General features: G+C 43.2%; 2 protein-coding genes across 2 annotated transcripts in view; one reads left to right on the forward strand and one right to left on the reverse strand.

The window, feature by feature from the left end:
• The window catches only part of ripor1 (RHO family interacting cell polarization regulator 1), a 48,806-nt gene extending 45,206 nt beyond the window's left edge, over positions 1 to 3,600 (reverse strand). The window contains exon 1 of the mRNA XM_068603472.1: positions 3,433 to 3,600. The gene's annotated coding sequence lies outside the window, so the exon portion shown is untranslated. The remainder of the gene's footprint in view (positions 1 to 3,432) is intronic.
• Positions 3,601 to 4,460: 860 nt separating this feature from the next.
• LOC137803771 (beta-1,3-galactosyltransferase 2-like) lies at positions 4,461 to 9,065 on the forward strand. Its single transcript, XM_068602492.1, has 3 exons — positions 4,461 to 4,496; positions 7,152 to 7,412; positions 8,475 to 9,065. The coding sequence occupies exons 1-3, from the start codon at positions 4,461 to 4,463 to the stop codon at positions 9,063 to 9,065; spliced, it is 888 nt and encodes a 295-aa protein (XP_068458593.1).
• Positions 9,066 to 11,440: the final 2,375 nt, after the last annotated feature.

An 11,440-nucleotide genomic window follows, 5' to 3' on the forward strand; every position in this document is an offset into this window, starting at 1 on the left:
AACCGCCGGTCCCCTAAATTAAAAGGACGACCCTGTTCTACCTCTGAGCCCGTTGAGCCCACGTCTCCACCGAGACCTGGACCGAGCTGCACATGAGGGGGACAGCAGGACTCCAGTGGAGATCCTCCACCCTATTGCCTCCACCCTTTTGCCTCCACCCTATTGCCTCCACGATACTGCCTCCACCCTATCGCCTCCACCCTATTGCCGCCACGATACTGCCTCCACCCTATTGCCTCCACGATACTGCCTCCACCCTATTGCCTACACCCTATCGCCTCCACCCTATCGCCTCCACAATACTGCCTCCACAATACTGCCTCCACCCTATCGCCTCCACCCTACTGCCTCCACCCTATCGCTTCCACTTTATCGCCTCCACGATACTGCCTACACCCTATCGCCTCCGCCCTATTGCCTCCATGCCATCGCCTCCACCCTAGTGCCTCCACCCTACTGCCTCCACCCTATCGCTTCCACTTTATCGCCTCCACGATACTGCCTCCACCCTATTGCCTCCACGATACTGCCTCCGCCCTATTGCCTCCATGCCATCGCCTCCACGCCATCGCCTCCACCCTAGTGCCTCCACCCTAGTGCCTCCACCCTACTGCCTCCACCCTATCGCTTCCACTTTATCGCCTCCACGATACTGCCTACACCCTATCGCCTCCGCCCTATTGCCTCCATGCCATCGCCTCCACCCTAGTGCCTCCACCCTACTGCCTCCACCCTATCGCTTCCACTTTATCGCCTCCACGATACTGCCTCCGCCCTATTGCCTCCATGCCATCGCCTCCACGCCATCGCCTCCACCCTACCGCCTCCACACCACAGCCTCCATGCCACAGCCTCCACGCCAGTTGCTCCACCTCCACTCTATTACCTCCACGCTACTGCCTCCATGCTACTGCCTCCACCCTATCGCCTCCACGGTATTGCCTCCACATGGATCTCAACATGGCGCCCGCTGAGCCGGCAGCGTGATGCTAGCTGCTCCGTTTCAGCGGCTAGCGTCAGGCTGTGAACAGTCTGGTTCTTGATGTGAAGAAGTCTTCCATGGCGTCTGCTCCGGGTGGTTTATGTCGCTCCAGCAATGTAAAAATGTAAAACTTGTTTCGCGACGTTGTCAGAGTTGCACAACTGCATTCAGTTGCAGTTGCGCACACTGAACGGCGAATGAGCATGAGAGGAGCGAGCCCAGAGCCCGGCCTCTGCTCGGTGTCGGTTTCATGCAGCTCGTCCGCTCCGTCCTCATCATTAGCTGAATTAGGTCCTCTGACAGCGAGAGCCCGGCGCCGGCACAAAGGCGCTCCTGTTCCCGGCTGTGGGAGCGCCGCGCAGAGGAGCGTTCCCACACTCGCTGTTTCTCACCTATCACAGCAACGTTTGGAACGCAACCAAAACGGAGGTTGTGCGTGTGTTTCTGCAGCGAGAGGGCGACGGCAGTATGTTGTGCTTTTTTGAAAAAAAAAAAACTATGCCAAGAATGTTGTCACTCACATCTGGAGACAGACAGCTTGTCAGATGTCATAACATGGAGGAGGAGGGGCTTAAAATATTACATTTACAATGATTTCAAGCATAAAAAAGCATCCAATGCTCAGATTGGAGAAGCTGAAATCAGATTATTTTCAAATGATTAAAAACAATAGAATACAAACTAGCCAAAAGTTTAATTTACAAACGTCACGTAGTTGAATTCCCTCTTGCAGTGGTGACTTTAGTGAGATGATTTTTAATTAAATGATGTCCCTTTTAAAAAAGGTGAGAAGCCTCGGCTGCATAAAAACACAGATTTTCATGACCGGGATGAAAGTTGACACAAAAAAAAAGACTGAAGTGGGATGCAAGAGCTACTGAAGTGGAGAGTTCTTTCATTCTTGTATATTCTGAAGGCTGTTACTGAGGGAATGTTCACATTTTATCAGTAAAAACACAAGAAAGTGACACAAAGAGACTTTCTTCTGTAAAAACCTTGGGGACTCGAGTACGTCTTTGAAATGGAGGGAGAGTTTTTTATCCACCGTTCACATGGATGTGTAAGCTCATATTAAATAAGATAAAGTAAATAATCAATAAGTAATCAATAAGGGATGTTTCATGGTGATTTATTTTTAACCCCACTCATATGTCATAAGCATGTAAACGACACAGAACATAAGTAAAGTGGAAGAGGAAACTGGATCTAACTCGTCTTGCGAGGTCACAATCCAGATATCCAGATGTGCCTGAAGACGCAGGACATTGAAAAAGAAAAAGCCCTGCAGGTTAATCCAAATAATGTTTTTTTCGTAATCTGGATTAATATCATTCAGTACAAATAGTCTATCAACTAATATGAATTAATCATAATAGTTTTCTACAGACAGGGACATTTGTTTTTTGTTCCTTGGGCCGGGGTAAATACATCGATATTTTGATATGAGACTCGATACCTTCATGTTATGCAGTATCACTACATCCCAAATCTGTTGTTTCATAGTAAAGTGATGTACTTTTGTGTTCTTTCATTGGACATTACCCACTTAGTCATTGTACTGTGTCCACATCCTTGATGGTTATTTCCCCAAAAATCTGTTGGTGTAAATATTTTCAATAGTAGTAGTTTGATAGTCAACCATCACAATATCCACATCAAGGGATTTAGTCGAAAATATCGTGAAATTTGATTTTTCCTGCCACATAATACTGAATGGAACAAGAAATGTTATGATAAACTACTAATTATTTGACATACAAATGATGTGATGCCTTTAAAAGAGCCCAAACTACTACACACATGTCTCAATATCTCATAACAATATTCAAAGATGCAACATTTTAATACTACACACACACACGCATGCACACGCACAGTCATAAGCTTCGGCCGTGAGAGCGCGCACACCGCCCTTTACCGCAGGTGCAGTCTCATGCACGCGCACAGGAACAAAACCAAAAAAGGCACCAACACATTTCCCCCATTTCCATTTAATCGGGTGACAAATCTGACAGCTCCGTCCTGTGTGACAGCGCTCGCGGCGCGGCGCGCGGCAGCCCGCAACCTGCACACACACACAGACACACACACACACAGACACACACAACTTTGTTTCGGAGTATTCACCAAACAGCAGCTTTTTGGGGCTCTGCGATACTTCGGGGTTTGTGGCGGGAACATTTTGTCATGTTCGGCCACAAGCAAAGCGCCAAGGTGACATGTCATCCACCCGCGAGACCGAAGCTTGAGCCGGTAACCTTACGGCAGAATTAAGAGATTTGCAAACGGGGTTTGGCACGAAAGACCGCTCGACGGGACGGAGAAGACGTCCACGACACGGCCCAACATGGGACGTTAACCCGGGGAAGTTATCGGGATAAACAATGTGGCGTCACAGCGAGGCGGACACGATTGTAGCTTTTGAATTGGAAACATTTGAAGCAACGTACATGTTTGCCGCGGTGTCGTGGCTCCTCTCCTCGAGCCCACGGGAGACCAATCTTTTCTTTGTCCAAGGGAGAGAAGCAGAGGGGAACAAAGACGTGGATATAGCTCCTCTCAGCGCATCGCCGGCGGCCAGAAGGCGTCCGCTGCGTCCCGCTCACCGGACCGCTTTCTCCCGTGCAGCCAGCAGCGCGACGCTCACTTCACCGGCGTCAAGCGCGAGTAATGCCGCACGCTTCCGGTCGGCACCTTCCAAATTAAAACAGGCTCTTTACATCCGGTAACAGCTGGCTGCGCATATTGAACACCTGTGGATATTACAATGGGGATATTTTATAGGTAGGGAGGGAGGTAGGTAGAGAGGTAGAGAGGTAGGGAGGGAAGTAAGGAGGTAGGAAGGGAGGGAGGGAAGTAAGGAGGTAGGAAGGGAGGGAGGTAGGTACTTTATTAGTCCCTAAGGGGAAATTTGTTGTTGAGTAGAGGTGCCCAACACTTTACAGACACCGAATGGAATAAACCAAAATAAAACAAATTAAACACACAAAATAAAATATAAAAAAATGGAAAAAAGATATATATACATACAATATATACACACACACACACACACACACATATCTCTCTCTCTCTCTCTCTCTCTCTCTCTCTCTCTCTCTCTCTCTCTCTCTCTCTCTCTCTCTATATATATATATATATATATATATATATATATATATATATATATATATATATATATATATATATATACACACACACAATAGAAAACAAATAATTGTGCAGTGTGTATTAAGGAAATTAAATTAATGTGTGCATAATGAAATGTAGACAGTGTGCAGTTAAAATGTGCAAAATGTGTAAAATATATATATATATATATATATACACAATAGAATACAAATTACTGTGCAGTGTGTATTAAGGAAATCAAATAAAATTAAATGCAGAGTGTTCAAAATTAAATAAATTAATAATAACTAATTAAATTAAATTAGGTTACGTTCCACAGTCCATGCAGGTGAATGAGAGACTCTCAATGGCCGCGCCCTGTGATGACCTCAGCCCTGTCCAGGTGAACCTGCCTTCACCTAACGTCAGCTGGGATCGGCTCCCGCCTCTCAGCAGGAGAGGTTTGGATAATGGAATTGATTTGTGTAAGGTCATTTGATAGATAAATTAATTGATTTGGTTTGGAAATATGCACCAAAATCACACTTTTAATTTGAAATGTTAGCAAATTATCCTATAATTCTCCTGAGTGAAGCCGACGACTCCTCTTATTGCAAAAAGAAGTCAGATTGTATAGAACTTGCTTCATTTAACCTTTAACCTTTAATCTTTCCTGCATTTTGACCTTCATCTTGAGGCTCTGTCAAAACTAGTTTTAACGACTTTCTTTCATTTCGAGTGATGTTGTACTTACATGGTTGATGCTGCAAAAATGCAAAATGTAGTGCCCTCTAGCGGTGAGGATGCAAATTGCAACCAAGTGAATGGCCCTCCGCTCTCCAAGACTCTGGTCATGTGACCAAAACCCTAAAAATGCAGTGGTTTCTCTCAGAGTCCATCGCCTCAGCTCCTTTAAGGTGAACGACATTCACACGTCGGTCATAGTCAGTGTGGTTGTCGAGCTCACGTCACTGCAGTTTCACATGCGTGTCTGGATCCACAGTGGCCTTCAGGTAAGAACAAAAACACCACTATTCCTCGTTGCAGATACACTAATGAAAGCAGTTATGAACATGATATCAAATTATGTCTATGGATCCATGCCTTCTGTTCTTCCCTTAATAAATAGTGAAAAAGAAAAGGTGTTCTGGATTTTGGGATTTTCTAATTCAAGAGAGGAAATGAGAACACTTTCAATGTCATGCAAGCTTTTCATATATTCAGTAACTATCTGAAAACATACTTTGTGTGATTTAAAATCTATTTTTTCTTTTCTTGACCCTTGTGAGGGAAAACTGAAAATAAAAACTTTAGGTTGTATTAGATCGCCATCTGCTGGACATTTGAAATTCTGTAGCACTGCAGCCATAAAATAACACATTAGAATGTAGTTGTGCGCAGAAGGACATTTTAAATGTATTAACCTATTAAAAAGAGTATCTCTCTGTAACCACACGGGCTATTTGAATGATGTTGGTGTTATAATAAATCGAACATTTGTGAGATTTATTCAGATATCAGTATATATGTAGTAATGGTTAAGAGTAAATAAAGATGGCACGCAGCAAAAATGAAAAAGTTTCAGGTTTGCTAAAAAGAAAAAAGAAGCACTTTCAGAATGATTGTCCTTTAGGAGCGATGCAGTTGCAGGTGTTCTTCATATTTCCTGAGGCGGCGGTTCATCTTCCACAGGACAACGACCCGAAGCAAACAGCCAACACACCGGAGGAGGGGCCTCAGGACAACTCTGGTCTCTGTCTGGGCCACGCGAGGACGTTCACAGACCTGAACCTGATGGAACATCTCTGGAAAGATCTGGGAATGGCTGCGCACCGACGCTCCCCATCCGACCTGTTGGATCTCGAGTTTTTGCAAAGAAGACTGGGAGAAACTGCAACTGTCTGGACTCACGGCTGAAGCTGCACAGCGCTCAGAGATCCCCTTTCCTGCAGGAAAATGACGCACAGCAGCTTTTTCAGATGGTGAGTCCAGATTTTAATTCAGTTTATTTCAAATGCCTTGACTCTAAATGGTCGTCCCGAGCTCGTTGGTTGCTTCTTGAGTTGGAAAGCTTTGAGAAGTTTCTCTTGTCTGTTGATGAAATGGATCAGTCCAGTTGACTGTATAAAGTACCCAAAAGCCAAACTTGAGTAAAAGTAAAGATACCTTACTGGAAAATGACTCCAGTAAAAGTGAAAGTCACCTATTAGAATACTACTTCAGTTCAAATACTACTTCAAATTCCTCTCTTGTTTACTGCATCAAGGCTTTTTGACCTTGTCAGTAACCTCTATTTCAACTAAATAAAAAACACATTTTAGCTAAATGATAAAATGCTCTGGTTGAAATGATGACCGTTGTGTAGTTAGTGTCGGTTTAGACAAGATTTGCTTAATTGGTTGTTGTTGTTTTGACCTTTCAAATGTATGTTGAGTTATGACTTGTTCTGCATTTCATTTTGTGTTTGTATTAAAGTTCGATTGCTGAAAAAATACTTTTGATCCTTTTTCTTGAAGTAAATATAAATGGGTCCAAATTGACCTGTAACACTATAGACGTTACGATAGTTAATGACATTAAAATGAAACAACAAATAAAAGAAATGTATTTAAGAGATGTCATAGTCAGGTAACACAACAACCTTTTATTTATTTCTAGGATTCTCTTGAGGTTCATTTGAACGTGTTTTTAATAGAAATGGAGGAGTATCCCGACAAAGAAAAGGCCAGAAGGCCCACACCAAAAAATTAAAACATACAACATGTTGATATCAGAGATTATGAGGTATTAAACCGATAACTTTCACTTTTTTCTTGGCAGTGTAAAGACCAGATGGACAAAAAGAGCGAGACAACGTCTGTCTTCTTTGATGCTGTTACTCACTCTTGGATTGTTCATGATTACTTTCTACGTTTCAAGCCTCAATGTGTCACGGCGCGTGACGACCGGGCACAACACTACAAATACTTCAGTGACGGATGTAAGTATATTCATCACCTTCCAGACAGACAGCTTTTGAAAATCACCACTCAAAGAACATGAACTCGTCTGTTTGCAGACGTCCCCAGATGCCCCTTCGGTGTACCTTGTGGCGTACCCAAACCAGTACCGGATCGTAGTAGATGAACCTCTCAGATGTGAGCAAGAAAAGCCGTTCTTGGTTCTTATGATCCCAGTCAGACCCGACGACAGAAAGGGCCGCGACACCATCCGCAAGACGTGGGGCAAAGAAAAAGTAGTGCTGGGCAGAGTGGTCAGCCACTACTTCCTCCTGGGAATGAACAAAGAGCAGAATGGGACAGAAAGCGTCAAAGAGCCAGTGAGTTGATCAATACGTCACTGAAATCACTTTTTGTAACCGTAACGTAACGGGGGCAAGGCGGTAATGTTATAAATGTACAATTATCAAATTGTTTATGTGTCGCAAACTGTTGTGTTGTGGTGTTTTACCCTGTTAAAGAACGATAGTTGTGGGTTATTATGAAGTTAAAACCATGACTGAAGTTACAACCCTGATACACAAGTAAGTCAGACCGCTGTGACCTCACCTGTGACCTCACCTGAGAGCTGTGAAGATTACAATTTGCTGTCTACTGAAGAGCAACAACTCTCGTTACAGCTACGCACCACCGGAAATATTCCTGTTGAACCGGTGTGACCCACAGCGCTTTTATTCCTGTTGAACCGGTGTGACCCACAGCGCTTTTATTCCTGTTGAACCGGTGTGACCCACAGCGCTTTTATTCCTGTTGAACCGGTGTGACCCACAGCGCTTTTATTCCTGTTGAACCAGTGTGACCCACAGCGCTTTTATTCCTGTTGAACCGGTGTGACCCACAGCGCTTTTATTCCTGTTGAACCGGTGTGACCCACAGCGCTTTTATTCCTGTTGAACCGGTGTGACCCACAGCGCTTTTATTCCTGTTGAACCGGTGTGACCCACAGCGCTTTTATTCCTGTTGAACCGGTGTGACCCGCAGCCATAAGTTTGGAATACACACAAAGAATATTTCACTTGAAAGAATTTGCTTGAAACAGGAATTTGAAGTAGGCTATACGAGTCAAAAGTACATCTAGAGTAAAGTTTTAAGTACTCCTTACTCATTATTTTCAGTTACTTAAACTCAAGTGTAAGTCTACTACACTAAATAAACATGTTAGTACAACATACAATACAAAGTCAACTTGTCTTGCTTGTAGCAAGTTCCTTTACTTAATTTTTTAAAGCAATTGGTTTGCGAGGTTTTAAGAAGTAATGACGCTGCTGTTCAAGTAAACAATCCTGATATATTTGAAGTGACAGAACATGTAACATTAGTTAGCCCAACTTAAATAAATGTGTTGTTTGGGATATACAGAACGTATATTTAACCCTCTGTAGGTGTTGGAGGAAAGCCAGGAGCATCACGACATCCTCCAGAGTGACTTCTTGGACAGCTACAATAACCTCACGATCAAAACCATGCTCATGTTCGAATGGCTCAGCTCCCATTGCCCCAACACCTCCTACGCCATGAAAATCGACTCCGACATATTCCTTAACACCCACAACCTGGTCAACATGCTTTTGACGGCCCCGCAACACGAATACCTGACGGGGTTGGTGACGAAGCAGGCTCATGTTCGGAGACACCAAACCTCAAAATGGTTTCTGCCTGTGAGCGTCTACTCCGAGCCCTATTTCCCAACGTACGCCCAGGGCCTGGGCTATGTGTTCTCCTTGGATTTACCCAAGAGGATACTGGAGGCGTCGGCCAACGTTAAAGCTGTTTACATCGAAGATGTCTACGTGGGAATGTGCATGAATCATTTGGGAATCGCACTGACGGATCCTCCTGGTAATTTGTTTCGGGGAAGAACCGCTGAAGAACCGAGCAACTGTTACTGGACCACAATCATCACGACAATACTGGAGAACTCCGACCAGCTTTCACAAGTATGGAGCGTGTATCAGTCTCAAGATGACTGTTAACACGTCTGACTGCCTTCAAAAAGACCTCATGCCCTGCACAACAATACTCTAATTTTAGTTAAGGGGCCACCTGCTGCCCATTTTGATGTCAAGTGGGCCGGACCAGTAAAATCATAGCGTAACGGCAATATCTTTGCATATGTATATTTTACCAATGGGTGGCAGGTTTTACAATAAGCTACAATAAACATAAAGAGCAAACATGTAGACATCAGCCCACTGTTCATCTGCCTGGGCTCTCTCTCCTCTGCAGATTCCCTCGCTTTGTGACGCCACTTTCATGACGTGGTCCAAATACAGTGAAATGTCCAAAAACCTTATCCTCCATTTGCAACTTGTACTTTATCAATACGTTTACTAATATTAATGCACTCATTTATTGTGAGTGTGGCTCAGTGCTTAGCATTCCTGTCCCTCAATCAGAGGATTGGTGGTTTGATCCCTGGTTGTGATAGTTTAAAACATTTTTATCGGCAGGATGTTTGACACCCCGGCTCTCATGACATCATGTTTTACTGCCTTTATCTGGTCTGGACTTTTAATACCAAAGCAATACAGTTTCTGGGATGCATTGTAGAAGCCGCTTCGGAAGCCGCTCCTACCTTCAGTGGGTGTCCCCGTTGTAGCCAGCTAGCTCTGCTGCTAGCTCCCCGCTGTAGCAAGCTAACTCTGCTGCTAGCTCCCCGCTGTAGCAAGCTAGCTCTGCTGCTAGCTCCCCGCTGTAGCCAGCTAGCTCTGCTGCTAGCTCCCCGCTGTAGCCAGCTAGCTCTGCTGCTAGCTCCCTGCTGTAGCAAGCTGGCTCTGCTGCTAGCTCCCCGCTGTAGCAAGCTAGCTCTGCTGCTAGCTCCCTGCTGTAGCAAGCTGACTCTGCTGCTAGCTCCCCGCTGTAGCAAGCTAGCTCTGCTGCTAGCTCCCTGCTGTAGCAAGCTAGCTCTGCTACTAGCTCCTCGCTGTAGCAAGCTAGCTCTTCTGCAGCTATATATATATATATTTTTTTTATTTTTATTTATTTATTTTTTGAGGTTTATATCTTGCCTGAAGGGAAAATGACGATGCAAAACAGTGGTTGCGTCGTCATGACTCACAACATTTATGAAAATACTCTCAGGAAAACCAGAATATATTCACCAGCAAATAGCTTTTGACATACATACACAAGAACATGCTCGCATCACCGAATAGGATAGTAATAATGTTTTGAACAGAAACTTATTCCTACAAGTGATGTGCAATACAAATGAGTGCTACGTGTTGCTCTTATGTTGAAGGATCTGAGAACCATTTTGAAGTTTTGCCATCAGGTTTTGTTTTGGGAGACTTTTTGGAAACACACTTGTCAAACTAATGAAGGTTTATTGTGATTAACTCAGGGTTGTTCCTCGGTTCTGTATTTCATCTACACAGCGTTTCCCTCTGAAAATACAACCACATTTGTGCAATTAATCATTTTTTAAGTAATAGAATATAATACATGTCTTTAATTTTGATGAAACTGAGGTCTGGGAAGGTAGAGTTTGATCAACTAAAGTTTGTGTTTGTGTTTAATTTATTTTCTGAGAGTTGTTTCTCATATTTAATATTTTAATATTCATTTGTTTATCTTTAATTTTTTAAACGCAATCGCTTGTTTTTAGTTAAACGTTAACATGGAAACAGTGCTTTCTCACGGTAGGATGCCGATTATTCCTGGGTCACAAAATGGACATGCATTGCAGGAGACGTGGTCTATGGTCATTGTAAAGCAGCATGAACTTTAATTTTAAGATGACCATATGACTTTCAAGCACAGAGTCTCATTCTCCAGAGGCTCAGACTGTCATTGTTATGGATATGCTGTCCTTTTTTTTCTATTTTAAACTGTGATTATTGCTCAATGTAATCCAGAAATCTCTGAGTCTGTGTACGTGTACGTTTTGTTCGTTGGTTTTTTCGTTCATTCGAAAATACGGAAAAAAAAACACCGTTTCTTCGTTTTCCGTTTCAAACCAAAAACGGGAAAACGGGAAACCACTTCCGTTTTCTCGTTTTTGGCGTCTGAAACCAAAAACGAGAAAAGAGAGACGATTATTTTTATGTCACAATAAAAGCCAGTAATAGATATCTACATGCATATTAAACTGCCTGTAGTCTCTACTGTTGCTAACTGAACCAGGTGTATTTATTCATATTTATTAATTTCAAAAGTTACTCTGCGATGTGTTTGCATCATAAGACTGTAAATGAGAATTAAAAGACCGTAAATAATAATATATATTACTGGCTTTTATTTTGACATGAAAATAATCGTCTCTCTTTTCTCGTTTTTGGTTTCAGACGCCAAAAACGAAAAAACAGAAGTGGTTTCCCGTTTTCCCGTTTTTGGTTTGAAACGGAAA

Source organism: Clinocottus analis, unplaced genomic scaffold (assembly GCF_023055335.1).
Source record: "Clinocottus analis isolate CAN_PGR_092001 unplaced genomic scaffold, fCliAna1.0.p SCAF_6, whole genome shotgun sequence".
NCBI lineage: Eukaryota > Metazoa > Chordata > Actinopteri > Perciformes > Cottidae > Clinocottus > Clinocottus analis.

Coding starts and splice junctions, on each gene's coding strand:
- LOC137803771 (XM_068602492.1), top strand. CDS start 4,461: ATGGCCGCGCCCTGTGATGACCTCAGCCCTGTCCAG. Junction 4,497..7,151: donor ATGACCTCAGCCCTGTCCAG/GTGAACCTGCCT, acceptor GTCTGTTTGCAG/ACGTCCCCAGATGCCCCTTC. Junction 7,413..8,474: donor CAGAAAGCGTCAAAGAGCCA/GTGAGTTGATCA, acceptor AACCCTCTGTAG/GTGTTGGAGGAAAGCCAGGA.